The 24,516-nt window shown below is 46.4% G+C and overlaps 2 protein-coding genes across 5 annotated transcripts; one reads left to right on the forward strand and one right to left on the reverse strand.

Moving 5' to 3' along the window:
- The first annotated feature begins 927 nt into the window (after positions 1-927).
- On the forward strand, positions 928-6,400 carry PSMA7 (proteasome 20S subunit alpha 7). Of its 3 annotated transcripts, none has more exons than XM_062505001.1 (7): positions 928-1,082; positions 2,327-2,453; positions 3,252-3,394; positions 4,753-4,875; positions 5,196-5,315; positions 5,857-5,919; positions 6,180-6,400. In XM_062505001.1, the coding sequence occupies exons 1-7, from the start codon at positions 987-989 to the stop codon at positions 6,270-6,272; spliced, it is 765 nt and encodes a 254-aa protein (XP_062360985.1). In that variant the 5' UTR covers positions 928-986; the 3' UTR covers positions 6,273-6,400. The 3 variants fall into 3 exon arrangements, with proteins under 3 accessions (XP_062360985.1, XP_062360984.1, XP_062360986.1); XM_062505000.1 differs by having other exon boundaries at positions 929-1,082; positions 3,270-3,394; XM_062505002.1 differs by lacking the exon at positions 2,327-2,453 and having other exon boundaries at positions 939-1,101; positions 3,270-3,394.
- Positions 6,401-8,662: 2,262 nt separating this feature from the next.
- On the reverse strand, positions 8,663-19,908 carry LSM14B (LSM family member 14B). Of its 2 annotated transcripts, none has more exons than XM_062505029.1 (10): positions 19,718-19,908; positions 15,486-15,649; positions 14,998-15,133; positions 14,435-14,551; positions 12,473-12,643; positions 12,272-12,349; positions 11,115-11,276; positions 10,790-10,943; positions 9,928-10,107; positions 8,663-9,601 (listed from the first exon to the last, which is right to left on the reverse strand). In XM_062505029.1, the coding sequence occupies exons 1-9, from the start codon at positions 19,836-19,838 to the stop codon at positions 9,936-9,938; spliced, it is 1,275 nt and encodes a 424-aa protein (XP_062361013.1). In that variant the 5' UTR covers positions 19,839-19,908; the 3' UTR covers positions 8,663-9,601; positions 9,928-9,935. The 2 variants fall into 2 exon arrangements, with proteins under 2 accessions (XP_062361013.1, XP_062361012.1); XM_062505028.1 differs by having other exon boundaries at positions 12,272-12,352.
- Positions 19,909-24,516: the final 4,608 nt, after the last annotated feature.

The raw sequence follows: 24,516 nt of genomic DNA on the forward strand, positions 1-24,516 counted from the left end.
CGCCGCGCCCCCCCGAGCCCCCGCGGCGGCGAGGCGGCGGCGGCGGCCGCGATTCGGGGAAGGGAGCGGGAGCGGCGCCGCCGCCGCCTCCCCGCCGCCCGCACATGGTGCGGTCCCGACCGCCGGGCTCCCGCGGCCTCGGCCGCGCCGCCCGCTGCGCCAACTGCGTACGCCAGCTGCGTACGCCAAGTGCGCCAGCGCGGGGAGCGGCGCGGGGCCGCCTGCGCCAAGTGCGTACGCCGGCTGCGTACGCCAAGTGCGCGCGGCTTTGCGTGCGGCGAGGGGACAGAGAGGGGACAGGGAGGGGACAGTGAAGGGACAGAGAGGGGACAGAGGATAGAGAGAGGACAGGGAGGGGACAGAGAGGGGATAGGGAGGGGATAGAAAGGGGACAGAGTGGGGACAGAGAGAGGATAGGGAGGGGACAGAAGGGACAGGGAGGGGACAGCCCAGCGACACGGGCACGGGCACGGGCACGGGCACGGGCACGGTCCCAGGGATGGAGCACCAGGAAGGGCTGAGAGAATCGGGGATGTTCAACCTCGGTGACCTAATTGTGACTCTCCAGGAGCTCGAGGGGACTCACAGCAGGGATGGGGCAGGGTTATTTACGGGAGTGGAGTGGCAGCATAAGGGGAACGCGTTCAAATGGAAAAAGGACAAGTTTAGGTTCGGTATTAGGAAAATCATCCCTGCGAGGGCGGCGAGGCCCTGGCACAGGTTGCCCAGAGAAGCTGTGTTTGTCCAACGCCTAGAAACGTCCGAGGCCGGGCTGGGCGGGGCAGGGAGCAACCTGGGACAGTGTAAGGTGTCCCTTTCCATGGCAGGGGGTGAATTTTGAGGTCCCTTCATCCCAAACCGCTCTGGACTCCGCGACGGGAGCGCTGCGCAAGGCGCGCACAGTGCGTACGCCAAGTGCGCAGCGCAGGAGCGCAGCGGCCCCGCCCCCGGCCCGCCCGGATGACGGTGCGGGTTCTGCCGGAGCCATGAGCTACGACCGCGCCATCACCGTCTTCTCCCCGGACGGGCACCTCTTCCAGGTGGAGTACGCGCAGGAGGCGGTCAAGAAGGGCTCCACCGCGGTGAGTCAGCGGCCGCGGGGTTGGCGGGCGGCGGGGCCGGAGGGGACCCGCGGCGGGGCCTGCGCCGCGCTGCGCGCTCGGCCTGGCGGGCCCGGGAGGCCGCGGGAGCGCTTCGGGGAGATCCCTTGGGCCGCTTCCACCGCCCCGGGAGCTGCCCGCGGCCCGTCGCTTCCTGCGGGGCTCCGGTGCTCCCTCGGGCCTGGAGGGATCCTCTCGTCTCTCGGTCTGTGCGTGCTGCAGATTGTGCTGTTTTGTGCTTGTGCACGAGGCAGACTCCCAGTGGATTGGGAAACACGTCGGTGAAAGCGTTTGGAATTACACTGCTGGCTCCCAGCTTCCAGTTGTCCCAAGCTTTTGCTCAATGAAAGTTTAGGGGAGGAGAAAAAAAGTATTAATTTGCAAATGACATTCTGTTAGTGAATAGTAATAGGTTCGAGCAGTAATAAGTTTTAGTTTTAAAAAGTCATAACTGTATTAATAGTTGTAATATCTTTTAATTACCATTACCAAAAATAAAATGTACCATCTTTGGGATGGAAATGAACGTAAATGTAGTGCCAAGCAGATTCTTTGTTTCTTTCAGAAATTGAAAATACTGTAAAAGTGAAGTCAGCATGCAATGTAACCACTCATCCCGCGTCTCTTGTTGAGTTTAGTGCTTTTGGAAACATTTGGAATATGCTGACAGCAGGGCTGCCCTGTAAGAAAAAATTATTCCCATCCCCCTATGAGAAACAGTGGGAATGAAGGGGAAAAGTCAAGTTTGTTTTTTTTTTCTCAGTGGTGTTGGAAAAAGTGTGTTCAAGGTATGAATTAGGCCATTAATGCAGCTACTGACAGAACATTTTGGCAGCTGTAGGTGTTACTTGGCCTGATCTTCAGTGCCGTGGGCTCTTGAGTTGTACAGTGCCACTGGACTGTGGTTCCGTGGCTGTGGGGACAGTGATGGTGCTGTTGGAGAAAGGACAGTTTGTGAGAGGAGCTGGAACCTGTCTCTTGGGAGCAACAGGGATTTAGGTTGGTACAAACTGATGATAAAACTGCACCATGAAATGCATTGCAAATTTTGTTACATCAATCCTGCCTCTGGGTTGAGTGGGAAATAAAATCCTGACTTCAAGCTGAGGTAGTGGTTGCAGCATGGGGCTTTGTGCTTGGTTACTGCTCATTTGAGTAAAATCTGCAGCTATGAGCATTTGTGATCACAGGTTAACTTTTTAGCTTCTTTTTTTCATGCATGCAAGGTTGGAGTTAGAGGGAAGGATATTGTTGTCCTTGGTGTGGAGAAGAAGTCAGTGGCAAAACTCCAGGATGAGAGAACTGTCCGGAAGATCTGTGCTCTGGATGACAATGTCTGCATGGCTTTTGCAGGTACGTGATCCCTTCGGGGGTTTTGGCACTTACTGGGACACCTTTGGGCATGTTTATACAATCTGAGAATACAAAATACAGGTGTAACTGGTTGAGATCTGTGGGAAGCACAGTATTTCCACAGAAGCTTATTTTTTAAAAAACAATGGAGAAATAGAGTGTCAGTATCAATAATATTTTTAAGAGGAGGCCTGATTTAACTGACTAAAACAACAGGGTTTAGGTTCAGTGTGCAGGAATGAGAGGCTCAGTTCTTTCTCCTGCCTTGCTCCCTTGCTCTGGGATACATGCAGGCTCACAAACTTGAAGAAAAATTCTCTAAAAATAAAAACAAGGCTGTAAATGAAAAATGTCAGCATTAGCTAAAAAGTAAAGAATCAAATTTCTTTAAAAAGATTTTTTTTTATTTAAAAGGGTCAGATACTTTTGTCAGCTAACATGATGCTGCTGTAGCCTCATTAACTAGCTGAGAATGCTGGGCAGATGGAGCTAGACTGCATGAGCAATAATGTGTGTGAGAATAAGCATTGCAGATTTGCTGGGATATGGAATGCTGTCAGTATATTCCATTATGTCAGTAATATCCCCATTACCTGGTTCAGATTTATGTGTGTCACCTAACTCACAAACTTGGAAGCTGTAAATAAATCCTTTAGTTATTTTTGTGCATAGCCACTTTCTGCTGCCTTACAAATGCTCTTGCTGAGCATCCCTGGAGTTTGAGCTCTGCTTTGATTATCCCTTCCTGTTGCCACAGAGCCAAATTGCTGTTCTGAGGTTTTTTTTTATGACTCTGAGGCCACTGCGTTGTTTCAGGGCTCACAGCTGATGCCAGGATAGTCATAAACAGAGCTCGGGTGGAGTGTCAGAGCCACAGGCTCACTGTGGAGGATCCTGTCACCGTGGAGTACATCACACGCTACATTGCCAGCCTGAAACAGGTACTTGGGGCTGCACAGAGCTGCTGAAGATGAGAGAGATGTTACATGTGCTGTTATGTTAGCCTGTGTTATGCATAATGTACAGCTTGGGTGTGTAACAGGTCTGTACCATGTGGGACTAGAGTGTCACACGTCTTGCATGAAACATCTGTGTAGCATGGAATATCTGACACCTCTTCAAGCTGTGTAAATGTCTGTCCTCTGGCCTCACTCCTGGCAAAAAACTTACTTACTTACCTGGTAAAAAACACCTTGTGTTTATTTAGAATGGGGATGTAGCAGTGGAAAAGAACCATTGAGTGCTGTTTGATTTTGAGGTATTTTTCCCCTCAAGATAAAGCAAGTAGTGCTTGTAAGGAGTGCACAGTTCCATATGTTATGTCATCAGGAACACTCTGCTCATCTCACTCTCACAGCAGTGGGCCTGGGTTACTGGCTTTTCTTCATGATTCCTGGTAGTTTTTCCTCCTGCAAAGCCATTGCAGGGATGGGTAAGAGGGGAGCAAATTGGTGCAGTATTAAATGTTTTGTGTTTGATAGTCATGAATCTAGAATGAATTGCAGCATCAAAATATGCCCAGCTGCATTCTGTGAGCAAATCACTCATTGCTACTGTATTAAACTGATTTTCAGCCACTAGTGAGAATTACAGAAAATCTAATTTACCTGTGCACAGACGCGTTGGAGCAGTGGTGATGTTAATAATGTGATTCTTGTAATAGTTACTGGTCTGTCAGAACAAGGCATCACTTCCCAAAGTTTCACTTTGTTCCTTTATCCACATTTATCCTCAATCTCACATTTGTGTCTTTCTGATACATTCACCATTTCTCTCAAACTGTTGCAAACACACCTGGCCCAGCTCCTGCTGCCGTGGTGCTGTGGGTGTCAGCCCTCCTGCTCCTGGTGTGTGACATGGCAGTGACTTTGCTAGCAGAGTCTCAGGAGGGCTGTGACATGGCTCCAGTGGAACCTGCTTACACCCGTGGAGCTGCCATGATTTCATGTGGAATCAGTGCAAATAATTGGTGAAAACTCTATTCAGGTGTCCTCATGGTAATTTTTGGCACACTGGTGCCACACTGGGACTTGCAGACGTGGCTCTGGCTGCCTCAGCTCCACTCAGCAGGAGGGGAGGTGCCTCTGGAAGCTGTAACCAGGTGTAGGAGCAGGGCTTGGCCAGGAACCACCTCTCACTTGCCTGCCTTAGGGGCTCTGTGAGGTACGGAGTCCTGACTAATGGAGAGAGCCAGCTAAAAGCATTTCTGGTGGCTCTTCTGGTTGTAACTGCTCCAGAGGGTGCTTTGCAGCCTGGAAATGTTTTCAGAAGTGCCTGTGAGTGTGTCCTTTGTGCTCAGAGGTACACGCAGAGCAACGGCCGCAGACCCTTCGGGATCTCCGCCCTCATCGTGGGCTTTGACTTCGATGGGACCCCACGGCTGTACCAGACTGACCCCTCTGGCACCTACCATGCTTGGAAGGTGAGTAGATTCAGCTCCTAGTGGAAATGGAATATTTGTGAGTTAATATCTCCTGGGATTGGGGTAGAGGAGATCTTGCTGGCCAGATGGTGCTGTCTCACAGTTGCAACAATCCTTAGTGATTAAATGTAATGAGAGTGGTATCTGCAGTTCAGCTTTCCTTGGGAAGTCTTGTCCTTTCATAAAAAAACCCCAAAACCAACCCACCTGTGCCAGACAACTTTGTGACAAAGATTATGCAACTGTACAACTTTCTTACTCTACAGATGAAACACTTTCTAAACTCCCATTCATTTTCTTTTTCCCCTTAATGTTTCCAGGCTAATGCCATTGGCAGAGGAGCCAAATCTGTGCGTGAGTTCCTGGAGAAAAACTACACTGACGAGGCCATTGAAACGGATGATCTGACTATTAAACTTGTCATCAAGGCTCTTCTCGAGGTGAGGCTGTTTCACATCTCTTCCCTGTGTCCAGATTCACTTCTTAGATATGAACATGGGAAAATATTTGTGGATGTCCTAAGGAAGTACTGCAAAGGATCTGTGAGAGCTCTTTACTGTTGGCTGTGAGTGTTGGATTGAATTCAGTGTTCAGAATATTTGGGGTAACAATTTCCACAGTTTACACAGAACTTACCAGCAGCTCTGGGGAGGAAAACAGACTTCAGTTCTGGGCATTTACACAAATGCACCAAAGATGTGCTAAAGCACACGATGAATATTTTATTTTTTTAATTGCAGTTTAAGATGCAGAGAATAGCAGAAGTCAGGTGGTGGGGCTGAAGTGTTTTCCATCTGCCCAGGGCACTGCCACCAGTGTGAAAACCCTTCTGAGAGTTAGTGCTGATGGTGTTGAAAGCTTAAGAGCTAAGGAGTGAGATGCACCCCATCCATATCTATTCCCCTTCCAAGGAGACCTGAGAGGGGTTTGTTGGAGTGAATTCCTGGCCAGGCTCCTAAAGCTTCCCTCTGCCTCACCCAGGTGGTGCAGTCTGGTGGGAAGAACATTGAGCTGGCAGTCATGAGACGGGAGCAGCCCCTGAAGGTGAGCTTTTTGTTTGCTTCTCTCCCCTTGAGTTTGTCTCTGATACTGTCCTTGTTGCTCTGCCTTAACTTCCAGCCCTTAATCTCACATTTTGCACCGACAAATACTTCAGTTTATTCTTAGTGGCCAAGGAATGTTGTTGTGTCTGCAGCAGGTACCTGCTTCCAGATAAACAGCAGTTAATGTTCTTCCCATGGCAGAACTAGAATCATCTCTTAAGTTTAGTGGTATCCTGAGGGTCACCCATGTTTCTGTTTTAGATCCTAAACCCTGAAGAAATTGAGAAGTATGTGGCTGAAATTGAAAAGGAAAAGGAAGAAAATGAAAAGAAAAAACAGAAGAAAACATCATGATGAATGAAATGCACCTGCTTAGCTGCTTCTTTTTAATTCGAGTGATGGGTTATTCTGTATAGACATGTAGGCATTCCAGTTACTCATACTGTGCTCTCTTGAGACCTACAATAAACCTACTGTTTTTTTTTTTTTAAAGCTGTTATTTAAAAAAACCCTGGTCTGTTCCTTGGATTTTAATTACTCAGGATGATCTGGTTGGCTCCAGAACAGCAGCAGTGACCCATTAAAGGACAGAGACTTCACTTGCATTTTTTTCCCTGGACACTTCACTTTGTTTAATGGTTCTTTTCTGCACTGCCTCAGTTCTCAGCACATTCTTTTTTTTTTTACCTTAAGTACCTGTCTTGGGGGTTGTATTATGGTCTCAACATAACTAGTATGGAGTTGGGGTTTTTATTCCCTAAATGGGCATCTTTGAGGGTGAAAAGGCTGGGTCTGCCTTGCAGCAGCAGCTGTGTGTTTTACTGCTAAAAGACAGGACAGAGATGGGGGCTGTGTTTTGGGGGTTAGCATGAAAACATACTGCTGCAGGCACATGCTCAGGGCAGAGGTGCACGACCTGGTGCTTCCAGGTCTGGTTCAGAGTAAAGCATTGCTGCTGTGATTCCCAGGGGGAGAGATTTATGGACCAGGAGCTAAACAGTAACTATAGCAAGTGTTATAACAGAGGTGAAGCTCTGCTCTGGTATTTCTTCCTCTCTACCTCCTACCCCAGGAGTTGGTTTGAGCTGTTTCCTCATTTCAGAGGAACCTCAGGCCTCTTCGCACCTGAGCTCCTACTCTCGTCTCAGTATTTGAAGCAATAGGAACAGGTGCTCCTTTATTGTAAACTTTTCCCCATTTGTACCCACCAAGGAGGTAGAACCAAACTGCCTTGGAAGCAGCCCTTCAATCTGCTCTTGCACACCCAGAGAGGGTGTGACAGGGTCAGAGCAGGCACAGCAAGGACTGAATGTGGCCCAGGAGCCTGCAGGAAGCAGCTCTGATGCCCAGGACAGGGATGCTCCAGGCAGCAGAGCTCACAGCCCTGGGCTCTCACACACCCAGGAGCTGTTTACAGGGAAATGCTGCCCAGCAAAGTGTGGGCAGAGGATGCCACAGGAGTCAAGGACACAGAAGCAGCAGTGCTGCTGCTGCTCAGGGACACATTAGACCACATGAGCCAGAGGAAGCATGGTCCTGGAATAGCAGGTTGTTTAATTTATCAGCCCATAGAAGGCAAAAAAGCTGCACTTGGTTCCCTACTCAAGTCACTACAATTGTTTCCACACACTGGGAGTTTTCCATGGGGAAGCTGACAGGGCTGCAGCTGAGCCCACAGTACTCCTGGGGAAGAAGGGCTCACAGGTAACAAGCCCTGGGGCTGAGCCACAGCCACCAAGCCCCTCGGGTCCTAGACAGCAGAAGCCAGGCCAGCACTAGGCACAGGCTGGGACACAAACTTCAGCTGTGTCAAGGACGTGCTTATGCCTGGGAGTTGGAGCTTTACTGTGGAAACAAGGGAATTGATCCCACTCAACTAAAAAAGGCACGGTTACATGGCAATAAGGGTGATTACACAGGAGCAGTGAGAATTTCTCATCCCATCCTCTGCCAGGGCAGTGCAATTCCATCTCCACACTTGGAGCCACAGTGGCTGCTTTGCCAGCAGAGAAGTTGGGAGGCAGAGCAGGTCCGAGTGAGCCATTTTAGCACAGCCCAGCTCAGAGGTGTGAGCCAGGTCCTGCAGCAGCAACACTGGCTCCTGACAGGCTGCTCCTGGGGAACCCCACCAGCCCAGGGACTCCCTCTGCCAGGCTGGAGTAACATAACTCCCACTAGGCTGAGTCCCAGCACAGGAACCAGGGCAGCAGTACAATGTGCAGTGTCTGGATTTGGGTGTTTCAGCCCTTTTCCAATACCTGTAACACTGCCAGGTTTGCCAGAGCTCTGCAGCCAGGTTTTCTCCAGCTTGGATGATAGCCCTGCAAGGACAGGTGCCAGAGGAGTTGTAGGGAGAGATGTTATGGAGCTATGTACAGAACAGAGGTGGAGGGAAACATTAAACATTTACATGTTTATTATAATTACAATTTACATTACTCCCAAGAGCAGGCCCACTGCTATGTTCTAATTCTCAGCAATAAAGTCCTACAAAAATAAATCCAAGCTTTTACAGTAACCTAGGTCAATGCATAACTAAAAAAACTTGAGCTATGTAAGGGGTTCAGTCATCAAGGTGCTTTTCAACAAAATTCCCTACCAACCAAAAACGGGACACATGCCTATAGCAATTTAACCCACTTATTTCATGCAAACAAAGGTAACCCCTCCCTCCCAGCCCTCTCCCCACATACAGATTTTTAAAAACAAAAGAAAAACAACTAAACTATTTACAGTATGGGGGTATAGAGGAAAGAAATTAAACATGCCCATCTGTTAAGCTTCATTATATGGTCTCCCATCCCTAGTTGAATGAAAACATTCCAAAGAGTTCCACCACAGTCTACAGAGTACAGAGAACTGTTTGCATTTGGTGCTGCCTCCAGCAAGGTACAAACCGAGGCAAACAAGTCAGAGCTGCAGGTCTCTTTCCCAGACAGTCACTACTGCCAAAAACTCTGCACAAGAGTGGGGGACAGTCACTGCTCCCATCCTACCTGGTGTCCCCACGCTCCAGCCAGGAGCTCCAAGCCCCAGGCACTCCCAGCACCCTTCAGCTCAAGGCAGAGCCATGATCCTGTGGTACCTCCAGCCCAGCACCAGCCCACAAACAGCTGTACAGTCAGAAACACTACTACATGATCAACACTCCAGTATTCCCAAATGACAATATACACAACTCCTCAGCACCAGGAATCCATTTCTCCAGATACCAAGTGCTACTTCACACCTGCTGCCAAGATTCGTGAGACCAGCAGTACCAAAGGATCCATTTGGTTACTCAGAACAAACAAATTATAGCTGGTATATTTCAAGTGAGCTTTGGTTCTGTGTTAAAACAGCATGATTTCTCTTCTCCAGGGTTCAGAAAAGGAGTCTTTGAGCTTAGACTATAGCAGCCTTGAGAGACCCAGAAAGAAGAACCGTGTAAGTTAGTCTGCACTTGAAAAACACAAAAAGAAAAGACACCCTGAAGAAGGTACCCCTGAACACATTCCCTCTTCCAAAAAATATTCCAGCAGACAGTGGCTGGTCCAAAGTAAGTCCAAAACATAAGCAGTAGTACATGAAATTCTGCCGCTTGAGCTGAGACAGTAAACAATATGAACCATTTTCCCACATTAGTGCAGCAGTTGGTTGGTTTCTTTTTATATACAGTTTCATCCTCTCAGAGATGTTTGAACCTATTCAGAAAAAAAAAAAGACAGAATTATATTTGATATTATGGGATTCTTCTCCCAAGAAGAAAAATAGCAAAACTCACACTCCTGTATCAGCTGAAATACTTGGTTAAGGAACCAAAAGCTGCTTGCTTGAGCTAAGCTTTTTCTGAAACAGGTGAGACCAAGAAACCAACAGAACAATCAGCATGTTAAACCACTCCTATCTCCTTCTAACCTTTAGAAATACCAATCAGATCCAATAAGGAACAATGCTTGAGAGAGCTCGGGCAAGGAGTAAGAGACAAACCTAACGCGGAGAGAATATTTACTCTTGCTAGAGCACTTGCCTCTGAAGTTACACTCTGCCAGTACCAGCTCTGTGAGTGGTTTGGTTTCTCCTCGCTGCTCCACTCCCCCTTCCACCTCGAAATCCACCTCGAAAGCTGCGGCCACGAAGGAACCGTCCGGACACTCCAAACGTCTCTGTGTTGAGCTTCCTTTCCTCAGCCCACGTGGTGCGCCTGGAACTGAACAAGGCTGGGCTCAGGGTGAACACAAACATCACAAAGCCACCAGCTTGCTCAGAGAGGAAGCCTCAAACCCGATTTTGTTGAGCTGCACTGCAACAAGCACCAGCTGCAGTGCACATGCTCTAACCCAACCCCTCTGCAGCTCCAGAGCCAAGGGAATCCCTCATGCTGACACTAAGGGGGGATGTCTCATTTCTCCAGGCACTTGGTGACAGCAGTGGTGGCAGTGAAAGCTGAAACTTTCCCTTCATATTCCCAACATTTAACCTAATGCATTTCCACATCCAGAGCTGACTTCTATGCCCCACCTCCAGGCTTAGCTCACTCCTGTCTGCCAGCTGCACCTTCAGTACAGCATGACCCTGATGCCTCCTCTCCCACAAGCCAGATAAGGAATTTGTTTAAAATCAAAGGGTTCAAAGTCAGTACTGGGAAACAGAAATGAAAACTCATCTATCATAGTTTATGCAAGTGTATCCTATCAACTGAATTGCTTTTTCTTTCATCCCACCGCATGAAACTTGGTTCACATCACTTGTCAGCCACCAAATGCATGGCAATATTCCCTGCCTAAAGTCTATTCTAAAATTTTTAAATAATTAAACAATGCCACATAGATTACGTCTGAAATTTTATGCTTAAAATCCCATTTAAAAACCAAGCTTTTAGAAACACTCACCTGGATTTCAGTTCTGAAGAAATGTTGTCAAAGAAAGACTTGGATTTATCATAATAGCAGTTGGGCCCCAGCAGGTCCTCCTCTGCATTACCATCATTGTTTTGGGTTGCCACTCCAGGGTCCCCTTTTTCTTCCCCCGTCTCTGCTTTGTCATCTGAAGATAATGAAATGTATTACACTTCCTTGAGGCACACACTGCAGAGCCATCTGTTCTTTTGCTCCCTCAAACAAGATTTGAGATGTAATCATGCAGTTTCTCAGAACCAGTCTGTCTATGCAGTGTTTACTACTAGTTCAGCAATTCATATTTAATGAAGACACAAACCTTTAAAGTTTAGTTTCTTCTTGAATTCTTTATCAAGTTCTTCTCTGTTGAATTGTGCATTTGCACTTTCAAAGTCAAAGTCACCTTCAAATTTTATTGTATTTTCCTTCACAGTAGTTGGTCTGTTTTGTCCTCTAGAACGGTTTCTGGTTCTCCTGTTTCCTGAAAGCAGCAGAGTTTAAACACTTGGTAACGCACAGGGAGGTTACATGACTTGCTCAAGACCAGAGGAAACCAGGGATAGAACTCAGGAGTTTCTGGCTTCCAGTCCTGTGGTTAGGCCACACCTCTTTGAAAGCAACTTCTGATTTTGGCTGTAGAAGACACATTACAGCAACACTTTAACTTTCTGAGCAGCATTCCTAGATGTCAGTCTTACCACTAAGACAGAGTGCACCCAACTTTCCTTCCAGGGTGCAGAGAGGAAGTCAGAACAAACACTACAGCAAGAAAAGCTGAGGGAGGTGGGGAAAATTATCTCTCCTCTCTACTCTTCGCCTGCAAACCCAGCACTGTAATTAGTGTAAAACCTGTAGTGATGACAAAGATGAGGTCTCAGAAAACCCAGCAAAAGACTCGTCTACCCCAAAAGAAGCTTGTATTCTGTCTAGTTTCTGGTTTCCAGCCAAGATGCTACCCACTCCTTTTTGGAAAAGCTATAACCTGTTCTATACACACTAGTTAATTTGCAGACCTGAGTCTGAAGTGTTGTCTCCTGTCTTTTCTAATTTTACTTGGGCAAAAACCTCTTTGAATTTCACTTTCTTCTGATCCATGCTTGTACCACCACTTTGAAATAAGAATTCCGCACTATGGAGGTGAGTGTTCCATAGTTCCCCTCTGTTATATAAGCTCTGGAAAGTCTCAAACAGGCTGCCTCTCCTGGTAAAAATACTTGAGTTTTCAGAGAAATCCAGCTGCTGCTGCCAAGTCACAGCATTAATTTTTATGACATACCTTCAACTTTCTAGAAAAGGTGCTAGAACTCTGTCCCTGGAATGTTCTGAACTTCTGCGACTCCAGAAGCTGTTTTGTTAGGGAAGCATATCTGGATGCCCAAAGCTTTTTCTCAATCTTCTGTCAGTTAATCCTTCACTGAAGTTAACACCACTTGCCTTCACAGGCTGTTGTGACTGTTTAGCGTCAGCTTAACCTACCCGATCTTCTCCTTTGAGGTCTTCTGTTTTCATCATTCACCTGTCCTTGGGTTTGCACAGGTGCTGCCTGAACTGTATCTACTGAACAAGAAGGATAAACTTTAAAGGAGCACAAGAACAATCCCAAGAGCTCAGTGTTGCAGTGCACCTTGGAAGGATGCTCCAAGCCCAGGGCTCAGGGTTGAAGCAGTGCGTACGTACCGCTGGCTTTGCTGTTGGCCTGCGGGACCTGCCGGGCGCCGCGCGGAATCCCCGGAGTCACCTTCACTGGGGGCAGCTTTTGGGAATTCATGGTGTCAACTGGGCCAGTCTGGACAGCCTGCTCTACCATGGGGCTTTTGCGGACTGGGTGAACAGAAGGAAAGCCAGCACCTGGAAAAAATCCCAATGACTAAGTGCCTCTCAGAAAATGCACCGACACCATTTAAACCCTGCCCACTTCTAGGGAGAAACAGTTTGATCAAGAATGACTCAAAGCCTTGAGTGTGCATCATTACAGGCTAAGTTTAAATGGCACCAGGTAAGGCACCACTGCCATACAAGTCACGGCTCTCACATCCGGAGCCTCAGTTTCAGGAAATGTACCCATTTATTTCTTAAATCAAGTTAGACAAGCATTAAACAACCAAGCCAAGTCAGTCTCTCAGATAGTTTATACCAAAATCTAATTTTTACATTATGCAGGATTTTACTTTACATGATAACTTTTAATCTGAAACAAAAATTCACCATTCTGAAACTGTCCAAGAACGTTTCCCCACTTCATCAAAAAAGGTTCTGCAGCAAAAGCTTAGGCACCTCAGCTATATCCCCTTTTGTAAGCCAGTTTTAGAAGTCCTTCAACTTCATTGCTTATTGTTAGAGCTTTCAGACAAAGAAAACCTGAAACCAGACCAGGATCTCAAAGTTACCCTTTTAAATTCCTTCTTGGTCAAGGCCAAAGTGTTACCAAGACTTCTGTTGCTCTTCCATCCAGGCTTATTTATTCACACTACAAAACACGTAAATACTTTTCATGGTTTGGTATACCTTACACCAATTATATTAAAAAGTGACAGTCTTCAGTACTCAGAAGAAACACTGCATTCTAGGTTTAATTAGAAGATTTGGAGTACTACAGGTTCATGAAGTTATGCATAAGAACTGCTTGGAAGCAAACTTTAACTGAATATATTAAGAGAGCAAGAAAAGTGAAAAGCTGAAGAGTTCACACAAACCAAGCCACTGACACTTCTGGGTCACCCAAGTCCACATGAGATATACCCAGTAGGTTACATCATGCAGGTTCCCAGTTAATGTACACCTGGAAAACTTGCAAGGAAGACAGACATCCTAAGGATTATTGAGTGGGACAAAGCTGATGTGCAAGTTTAACATGAGAAAGTTTCAAAGTTTAGCCAGAGTAATGAGAAACTATGTGCAGATGGATGGCCAAAAACAGAGGGTAAGTAAAAAGCTTCATGCCAACACAAGCATACATGCTTAAGCTAAAACCAGATGAAACTAATTATCATGTTTTAATGCAGGCTGCAGCTGGTCACCCTGCTCTGAGGATGATTAGCATAGTCTCAACTCAGCCTTCTTTAAAGGTTTTACACATAGAAGCAAGCACCCAGAACTGTGTTATCTCTGCTACTCAGGAACTGCTAACTGTTAGACATGCTTTACTAACTAGGAGTCCAAACAAGGTACAATGCCCCATCATGCATGAAATCTACCCTGATGTTGCTTCAGTTACAGAAAATACTCCCAAATTTTTGATCAGCCTAAGTCTCCAACCACAAGGCCACCCACAATTTAAGCAGTGTGCTTCCTTTTTTCCAGAAAAGGCTGACTAGTTCCTCACCCAAACCCTATGGTGACAGATGTTCCTGGACAGGATGCAGCACATTAGCATCTGCCAAACTTCATCCTTCTCCTGATACTTACACAAGAGGATCCACTGTCCTGGACTTTTCCTTTCTCCTGTCTCTCTAATTGATACTTCTAGGACAGGAGGAATCATACTTCATGTAATGAAAGCCAAAAACAGCTGAGAACAAACTAGTTCTACTGGCATTACCCATATGAGCACTATCATTCTAGGAGGGGTTAACAAGAACGGAGTGTTTGCAAGTGCCATGCAGTTCTTCCAAATATTTGGAGTCCTCAAACTGCTGTTACCCTTGGAAGAGAGCTGATGGGGCTCTGAAGACATGTCAGGCTCTGAAACAGGTTGTGGAGACGGAGAAGAACTAGGGCTGGAAGCAGCTGCTGATGCTGGAGGGCTTACCAATTTCTCTAAAGAGATAGAGGGAAGAAGAGAGAGCAGAGATACATGGATAAGATACAAGGTAGTGAAACATCCCAAGGACTTGGAAAGAGATACAAGGTTCTCTAGAACAGCATTAGAGCTGCTTATTTACAGTCCTCTCTGGAAATACAAGTTCATTACATGTGATGTGAGGTGTGTTAGGCTAGAAACAAACTGGCCTCAACTGTAGGGTATTCCCACTAATTTCAGAAAGAAACTTCAGCTATTTAATTTGTTTCTTTCGTGTGCACATGCAAGTGAAACACAGGCCTCCTTGTAGTAAAATCACTGCACAAAGTTGTGAGTTGCTTATTCACTGCTCCTTGCAGTCTGACACTTGGCAAGGAGTTCAGTATTAGTTACTGTTATTTGTTTTCACAGCAGCTGCATACAAGGCCACACCTTTACTCTAGCAAGTAAAGTTTGTACTTACCTAAACCTAAGGAAGCTGCATACTGCTGGCTAAGCAAAGAGCTGGCAGCAAGCTGGCTGTAAGGTGGCATACCTCTAAACGGGCTGTAAGGCACATGTGGCTGAAAGGATGATGTAGAGGCAGAGCCCAGTGAAGACTGTAACAAGACAAAGCACATTTCCATTTACAATGTCCAGAAGTTAACTCACTTTGGCAGTGATTTTTTACTTCATATACAGAATTACTAAAGCTTAAGTAAATTCTGAGAAGGGTTAGTGTACCTCTTTATGATTTTCCTGCATTCTCAGCTAGCTCTGGCTTTTGTTGACTCAGGTCTTTAATGCTGCTGCTATTTTAAATATTAAAACAAAATTCAGGATGCTTTAAATAATCTGAAGATTCCTGGAGCCACTGACTTGCCTTCATTTCCCTAAGCTTTTAACCAAAATGCAGTCCTTCAACACCAATGTTTTATCTCAGCTTTTTAGCAACGCTTCAGGCTAACTTACTTGGACAATGGCAGGATCTTGTGGCAGAGTATGCTGAGCTTTTGGAGGTTCACAGACAGTGATGTCTTTGATGTCACTTCCTCGAAAAATAATGTACTCATAGATTTCTTCTCTGGGAGGGGCCGGTCTGTCTGTGGGCCGGTCCTCAGTCCCGAAGGATCGCACTGGAGCATGGAAATGGTGACATTAGTGCAGTTCTGCCACTGCAGCACTGTGCAAGCTCAGATGAATGCAAACAAAAAAGTACTCCTTCAACACTTGTCATTTTTAACAACAACAACAACAACGGCTACTTCCAGAGCCCTCAGTCTCCTCCTCACACACATCTGTTCCCTCAAATGCCAACTTTTTCAGCAGCCTGTATAAACAGTTTTGTTTACACTAAGCTGTGAAGGTAAAGACCATAGACCAGCTGGAGTGAAGAATCCTACTCCAAACCCAAGGAGATCCCCACAGGGCTGTACTCTCCTTCCCTCCCCAGCAGCTGTCCCACGCAGGCATTCACCCCTGACAACTGCATCACACCACAGGAGAGGCCCCTGAAGCAGCAGGGGGAAATCATAGAAGGCTTTAGAGCTCAAACCTGCACCTTTGGTTTCATACATTTATTATGTAGGTACGAGGGAGTTTTATCAATGATAAAAGCTTCCTATTAAAGTTCCCTCTCTACTCCAATGTCACTGTTTCTATGATTAATGGGACTACAAAGCAAGCCATCAGTGATAAATCTAAGATCTCAGTGCTTAGGGAGCTACCAGAATACTTGAACAGACACTAACCAGCAATGTCACACAGAGTGGAAAAAACAAAAATAAAACTTCAGCTGACTGTGGCAGCTACTAGGTAGAAGTATAAATTAATTTGAGCCATTAAGAAAGAAGAGGTCAGACTGGATTGTTGGCACAGGAAAACAGATAGCACAGTTACATCAAACACTGACAGGTAAAAGCTTGAAATTTGAGCCACAAGTTACAGAAACTCCCAAGTTCACTGGTGTGGCTGCTTTCTGACTTTGAGAGGCACTCCCAGTTCAGATGAGTACCAGCACATACTGGCTTGATGCACATTTTCTGCCAAAGGAAGTATTCTGTGTCTGAGTTCCCTCAATTGCTTCTAACAGGTTTTCATGGATATACTGAAACACCTCCACCAGGATGTGTCACTCTTCCTGTCACACAGATGATGAAGCACCATATACTCCCAGGAAAAAGAGCACCAAAAGTGGATGCACTGACGTCCAGTGCTAAGCATCCCTGACACACCATGCTGCTTTAACTTAGGAGGAGTGTTGGCTGTTGCAGCCAGGGATACTCAAGAGTCCTGTTCCAGGGTGAACAGGTGTATGCAGGTGGTTCACCTCACACCAGGCAGCACTTCATGCTGCAAATGGTCTTCACCCCCGCCAACACACAGGTGAGCTCCCAAGGAGCAGGTGGATGCCAGAATGTCCCTATCACACTGCTCAGCACCTCAGCTTGAACCTAACAGGAAGGGGATCATCACTGGTACAAGGACAAGCTGTCAGTCACTTCCCTTCAAAGGCCATCTTCCATGAGTTCCTAGGGTACATTGCCTCTCCAAGTTATTTTAGATCTTCAGCTGCTGTTTGATCATATTACAGCTGTAACCTAGTCAACCAAAAGCAGATTATAAAATGAAAGCAATGCTTGTAGCCTTTTGGACACAACAGTACCACTGATCTCTCTGTTCAAAATAAGATGATTACAGCTCATGGCAAGATGTACTAAAGGCATCCAGGGGCTCCTACAGGATCCCACAACTAACATGGAAAGCACCATGAGGAGCCCATCAACTTCCACATGGACAAACACATGACCTGCAAAGTCCAAAGCTGCCCGGCAGCCTCCCAGTTGGCTGGTCCCAAGGTTTCTAACAAAAAAGGTAGAAAGCCAAGTCCTTGCTGCAGACAAAACAGGGCTGTAGGAGCTGAGCTTGCCTGTCCCTGCACCTGAGGCTTTTAACTGTTTCTGGCACAGCACAAAGTGCATCTTAGAGTTCCTGTGGAGGTGGGAAGGGCTGTCTCCCATGAAGTTCCTGACTATTGCTTACAGATGAACAGGAAATCAATCCCACAACATAGCAGCTCCTGGTTTACAACACAGCTCCTACTTGTGTAGGGCTGTTGAGCTTAAGCTCTAAATGGACAGGAAGCACAGCAAGTGACTGGGTAACTGGAAAGCAGAGCTTATGTGAATATTTCTTGTTCTAGAACTTCAATTTCTTCAGACTTCTACTTAAGGGGGAGTAAGTTTCTGGCTTAAAATTCCTTTGTCTGCAATTTAAGTTTAACCTCTAACAAAACCGACAACTTTCTTGTAGTGATTAATTAAGCCCACAGAATCTCCAGCATTTAAGATTATGTGCACATATAGAGGTTTAACAAATATAAATCAACTGAAGTCAGCCTGGCTTCAAGTGAGAGGCTGAACCAAATCTCTTCCTGAGGTCACCTTTAACTTAAATTTTTCTTTATGAATGACAGAACTAAAGAGAATAGCACCTACATTGCATATGGAAGTATTTAGAGCGGCATCCAGAGTTTAACAGCAATTTACCTGCAGTCAGGACAACTTCAGCCACGTATCAGTAATTCATGGCCCTTCTAATGCCTCAGAGATCAAGTGTTTTAAACCACAGACACCACACACAGGGTTGATACTGTTGTGACTAACTTTAACATTGTTGCTACATTTGCAATTCTGTCGCTAATTTTGCTTCGCCAGAAAGTCTCTAAATTATAAAACCTCCTCTGAGCTACAATGAAAAGCAGGGTTTGTGATGTAAAGTTTATAGGGCAGCTCTTTAGGTGGGGAAAAACACATTTTCCACCTATTGCGACAACTACTTCTCAGGCATTCCAGTTCATCAAAACTGAATACTGAGAGACTAATAAAGACAAGAACTACCAGGAATCTTATTCAGAGCATGTACTTACATCATAAAGCACTTTAATCACACATGCCTTTGAAACACACCACACCAGCTCTGAGGAAGCAAGTGCTATGTGTAAGGAACCATCTCTACTTGCTGCTGGGTCAAGGCAAAGACCTTCCTGGACCTACAGGAAAGGAACTGCATCCTTCCAGCAACTTCTCAAATACTTTAACCCAAGCACTAACACAAACAGCTCTATTTGTGCACTTAAAGAAACGGCTACATTCCTAGAGAAAAAGTGAATTTGAGAAAATTCGCATTTTGAACTTCAGAAAACACTTTAATAGGTGTCAAATAATGTCCATCATCATATAAGCATCATTATAGTGGGAAAACACTGGGGCACAGGCTGCCTTGAGGGCAGTTGTGAATCTGGCAAGTCAGTGCCTCCTGCCAGCAAACAACCTTTCAAAACAAAAGGTGTTTGTTTTGTGGACAACCCCGATGGCTGGCTGCAGGCAATGAAGAACCTGTGAACCTCCCAGAAGAAGGAAGGGCAAAACTCAGGGAAAGAAAACACCGATGCACATTAGTTGAAGTAGCCAAGCTGGACTTGAAAAGCAGTACAGGAATAAATTAATATTTGATGGACTAAACAAGACAGGACAGGTTTTATTGAGATGAAAAACAGGAGCTCCCAGCACAGGTGACAATTGAACCCAAATGACACCGTTTCAAAGATAATGATCAGTATTTCTACGGGGAAACAAAATGCAAAGCCTCGCTGAGGAGCCAGGAAGGTCGGCGAGCCAGATCCACGTGCAGGTGCCCCGCAGAGCTGTGCAGCAGCTCCCACCCTCCTCACCTGAGCAGAGTCCAATTATCGATCACGGAAGGAACAAAGACACAACAGCTTTCCTCAGCGCCGGCCTGGGGCCCTGCTCGAGCCGAATACCGACATGCAGCCGGGCACAGCCAAGCGAAGGGAACCGAACCACGCACAGCGATGCCGAGCGTCAGCCCCCCCCCCCCCTCGCTTCTGACAAAGGCAAGGCGAGCCAGCGCTGTCGGCAGCGCTTCTCCCCGGGAACTCCCGTGGAGAGCCAAGGGCTGCTCAACATCGCGGGCCCTGCCCGCCCCTCCAGCGCGGCCCCTGTCAGTGCTGACTCACGGAGAGCGGCAGCGCTCCGGAACCGGGGCTCCAGCCCCACCACAGCCCAGCGCGGAGGACGGGCCCCCGGGCGCGCTCATTGTTCGCGGCACAGCGGCCCCCACCGCGTCCCCTCAGCCAGCGCCGGCCTAGGCCCGCCCGCGCCCCCCACAGGGCCCCGCCTCACCCTTGGCCAGCGCCACGGTGGAGTTCTCGGTGTCGATGGTGTAGAGGATGCCCTCATAGCGGATCTGCGCCTTAGAAATCAGGCTGATCTTGCTACCGATGTAGGGGGTCCCCGAACTCATGGCGGCGGCGGAGCCGGGGGAGGGGGACGGGTCCCAGAGGCGCGCGGAGCCGCCTCGCCGCCCACGCGCACTGCGGAGCCGGGACCCCGCCGCGCGCGCCTTATATAGGGCGGAGGGAGACGGGCCGGGGGGAGGCGGTGGGGGCGTGATGCGATAACTGCGCATGCGCCGCGCGCTATTGACCAGACGGGAGAGACGGGGTCAGACGGGGAGGGGCGGAGGGGGAACACCCGGGGCCCGCATCACGTGACCAGCGCGGGCGAGGGTGCCACGTGCGCCGCGGGGCGGAGCCGGGCGGGGCGGGGCGGGGCGGGGCGGGAGCGCGCGCACTCGGCTTCCCGCGCTGCCGCGGCTGAGGGGAGCGCGCGCGGGGGACCCCGAGGGCGGCTCTGTGACACCAGGCCTGTGGCGTGCTCCTTGTGCGGCGCTGTCTGTGCGTCACCGCCCCTCGCCTGTGTGCTATCGCCCCTCGCTGCTGTGCTAGAGCTGCTGTCACGCAGCGCGGGGAGAAAGGGATCGTCGCTTTCCCGTCACGGAGCAGCCGTGGCTGCCTCTGCCTAAACCCCTTCTCCCTCCGGTGTCGAGGTTGGTGCTGGCAGAGCTGCGGGTGCCCGGCTGGCCCTGCCCTGTGCGGGTGGCCCCCCGCCTTTGTTCTGCTGGCCCGGTTCGGGTCACCCCGGTGCGGTCACCCCGTGCCAGGCCGCAGCTGGAGGGTGGGACCGCTCCGGGCGGCGTCTCCCGGGAGCTCCCCGGCCATCTGCGGGTCAACGAGAGACAACCGGCAGCATCTGGTAGACATGGCCACGGGAGGTGAAATCACTCACCAGCGAGAGGGATCAGGCAGGGCAGTTGCATTTCGGGCAGCGGATGAGAGTGCACAGATCTCACTAATTTGTGCGACTCGAATGAATGCGATCCAAACGCAGCAGCCGGGGACAATGCAGCGGGAGCCATTGTCTGAGTGCAGGGAGGTTCGCTGGAGCTGCAGGCGCCCGTGCCTTGGTTACATGTCTTCCATCAGCGCTACAACAGCGACACGGGAGAACGCAGCGCACAGGTTTATCCCCGCGTCCTTGCACACCGTGGCTCGGAGAGCTGCTCTCCCAGTGCCCCGAGCTGTCTGCCCTGTGACCTTACGTATTTTATGGTGCTACTCTTCGTGCTGTTTATACAGCTTGAAGAGCAGATCTCCCCTGCCCGAACAGGGCAGATGCTTCCTTTCTACTCGTACAGGCACATATGTGCAGTCTTTTCCTTGTTAAATTGTTCTAGCATATAATTCCTAAAAAAAACCGAAGTAAAATGTATATATATAAATTAGAAAAGCAGTAATTTTGAATAAGAAACTTAGCCCTTAAAGTTAATCTTTTTAGATTTTTAACTCAGCCTTAAGTGTAACTTACAGAAGGGAAGCAGAGATTTCTTTTTTACTGCAGTAAACAGTGCCCTTTAGCGGGCAAATTGCTGGTTGGAAACCTCCCTGATGAAAAAACTGCTCTAGTTCCTCTGTATGAGGAGTGTCCAGTTTAGGAGCGTGGAAAAGATCAAATTGAGAAATAATAGGGAAAGAAGTAATAGAAAAAAAAATAAAAAAAATGTGTCTGCTTAGTTTGGGCAGAAACAAAAATTATTTATAATGAAAAAAATTATTTCAATAGCGCAGCCAAAAGTAGAGAAACAGAACACCCTCTTTTGGTTTGCATCTTCCAACTCCATGATATGTTTAAATTGATGTTTCCTATTTCCACTTTTAAAATATTCTTTAGAAATAGTAAACAGGGCTCTAGGTTTTGCAGTTCAATTCATTTTTTTCTTTACACAAATCAAAATGTTACTGCTTCATATGCACCTGTAAGTTCCAGTATTTGTTACTAATTCAACACAAGGTATTATTATGATTGTTTTATTCCATTTCTTTTTTTCTCTTTCTTTCTTTTATGATACCAGCAAGGACAGAGACAGTCACATGTACCAATACAGTGATGTGGATCCTGCAGAAAGGCTAATTAAAGCAACGTGGAAAAAGAAAACTACACCAAGATGGCATGACCTCCACACTGGTAAGGAGAGATATGTAAACATACAGAATTTTAGTTATAATCACCATGGCCATAAATCAGCCTGCTTCTAGAAGATACTCTTATTGTAATGAATTTCCTCAATATCTTGTGTTTGTCAACAGTCAGAGATAACAAGCCATCAGCAAGAAGAAATATGACACCTGGCATTTTAAGTAGCCTGTTAGTATTATTTATTTTGCTAAAAAATACATTTCCTCATCCACTAAGTGTTGAAAGGGGGAAGCAAAGAGCATCTTTCACAGTGTAAATTCATGACAAGTGTGCTATCCCAGCCATCCCTCATATGAAGAGAGAACATTTCGTATGAAGATGCTGACTGCAGTTCATCATGGCTGTAGGAAGAAATTTGGCAGAGAAGCACTTTGTGATCACAGAAGACACAGGATTCACACAACAGCCATTTGGACTACAGGTACCTGTGGTCTTTGGAGAGTGGAGGTAGGGTACAGTCACACCATGTAACTGCATAGCTAATTTATTTACAGGAAAACTGTAAACTGTGTTGCCAGAACTCCCGGAGACTCCCGTGGCAGCTGGAAGGCAACTAGAGGCATTTGAGAGGATAACCACCTGTGTATGTAAGCACATTTCATAGCAGGTAAAAGAGAAAACTGTGACTTACTGCAGTGATGAGAATTTGTGGGGTGGGTGATGTGTGATGGCCACATCATCCGTGGAAATGGGAGCTGAACTGACTTAGATGAGTTCTGGCTGAGTTAAGGACAGACCAGCAGTTGGCAGGACACCTGTAACAAGCTCCAACTGCTGGAGGAAGGGAGCCAGGCACTGGCTGCTGAAGCATCACTTCTTGCACCTGGGGACAATGGGATGTGTTTGCAGTTGGTGGCAAAAAAAAAGGAAAGAAACAAGCATGGAAAATGGAGGAACTGAAAATAGAACAGAAATCTGAATTTGGGTGTGGCAAATGAAACAAATGATACAAAGGAAGAGAGAAATGCTTCAGCCCTAGAGGATGATATGTTAGAGCAGTAGTTTCAAAATAAGGTTATGGTAGCTGCAGGGAAAGAGGAGAAGGTCACCAAGTACAGGACACAGTTCTGTAGAGGTGTGGGAAATGAGCAGTAGAAAAGAGACCAGGAATGAAGGAGGGCCTGGAAGAGGATGGATAAACAGAAAAGATTTAGGAAAGATGAGAAGGGCAAAAAAAATCCATCCTGGTAAGGCTCTTTATTCTACACAAAGAAAAACTGATGAAGTGGAATAAAGAAAAAAGCATGTAAATTCAACTGAAGGAAAGTAAAATGATGGGAAGAGTGAGGGAATAAGGAAAACAAAAATTGGAAATATTAATAAGTAGATAAAAAGGAAGAATTGGTAACCTGTATTTAGATAATGTGGGCTTTGTAAAATTAGTGTCTCAATTTCTCACAGTCTAAGAAAAAGAGATACAATGATGTATGGAGGAAATAGTGTTTCATTACTTTAGTTTGCTTTACATCTCAGGAAAAGGGGTCTCCTGAAAAAAAGTCCATCAAAACAATAAATGTTGTTTTATTTTTTTTTTTTTCAGAAATAAATACAGAGTCTGTAATACCTGTAATGCTCTTCTGTCCTCCCTCCCCTTTCTCTCTTTCTCTCTCGTTTTCTCAGTTTTGAGTCTGTGCCTCAGGGATTTTAATTTTGACATCTTTCATTCCACCCCCATAGATCAAACTTAACTTCTGATTTTAAATGAAATATTTTCTAAAATATCATAGTTTTAGACTTATGGGGGTTTGGCTCTCTTAATTAGTATGTTATCTGTGTATTCAGTGGCACTGGCATAAATCTGCATTTTTCCATTGCACTTCTCAGCAATCCAAGGGCACTGCACTGTCAAGACAAAATATATTTTACTAGTGAGGAGGAGATGGCAGAGATATTAAACTTCTTATCCAGACCCACGGAGTTTGTGAGCATGAAAGTGAAACCACCCTTTGGGCACTGCTTATTTGAATGCTCCAACTGTATGGAATACAAACATGAGAGGAAGAAATGCTCATGTGAGTTTGGCTGAAAAGAAATGTATTTTGTACAGATACACAGTGTTTATAATGTATGATATCAGTATCTGAGACAAGGAATTACCTATAAAGATTTAAAAAGCAGCATTTTGTATTACTAGAATTAACAGGCTCTTAATCTACACTTTAACCAGCTTTATTGTAAATACACTCATGTTACAATGATACATTTTTATTTTCTTGTTCCATGATTGCTTTCTATGCCACTTTTCATACTGTAGTCAGTTATTCTTTTCCCTGAAAAATCAACCACTTTCTAAAAGGTAATGCAGTTCCTTTCTATAATGCAAAATGATAATTTCTTTTTGTACTTGTGAAAATCCAGTGGCAGAATTGCAAAAAACATGCTGGAGAATTTTTGTTTGTATAGCACTTCCATCTGGAAGACTCAAATTACCAGTCTGACTTCTAAACTCTTCATTTTTAAAGATATATCAATATATCCACTTAAATGGGTGAGATAAGCCAGCAGTGCTGTTCTGACATGCCCAGTCTTCACTGTTTATATGCCATGAAACTACTTAAGTTGTGTTTGACTGCCTGAATCTGTCAAGGTTAGGAGTCACTTTTGAT

This window comes from Cinclus cinclus, chromosome 18 (genome assembly GCF_963662255.1).
Source record: "Cinclus cinclus chromosome 18, bCinCin1.1, whole genome shotgun sequence".
In the NCBI taxonomy this organism is placed as follows: Eukaryota; Metazoa; Chordata; class Aves; order Passeriformes; family Cinclidae; genus Cinclus; species Cinclus cinclus.

Excerpts from the sequence above, each read along its gene's own strand:
- PSMA7 (XM_062505001.1), top strand. The coding sequence starts at position 987 with ATGAGCTACGACCGCGCCATCACCGTCTTCTCCCCGGACGGGCACCTC. Across the intron at positions 2,454-3,251 it reads TGTCTGCATGGCTTTTGCAG|GCCACTGCGTTGTTTCAGGG; the intron begins GTACGTGATCCC and ends TATGACTCTGAG. Across the intron at positions 4,876-5,195 it reads GCACCTACCATGCTTGGAAG|GCTAATGCCATTGGCAGAGG; the intron begins GTGAGTAGATTC and ends TAATGTTTCCAG.
- LSM14B (XM_062505028.1), bottom strand. The coding sequence starts at position 19,838 with ATGAGTTCGGGGACCCCCTACATCGGTAGCAAGATCAGCCTGATTTCT. Across the intron at positions 10,944-11,114 it reads GAAGAAACTAAACTTTAAAG|ATGACAAAGCAGAGACGGGG; the intron begins GTTTGTGTCTTC and ends CATTATCTTCAG. Across the intron at positions 10,108-10,789 it reads TCTTCAGAACTGAAATCCAG|TTCCAGGCGCACCACGTGGG; the intron begins GTGAGTGTTTCT and ends AGCCTTGTTCAG.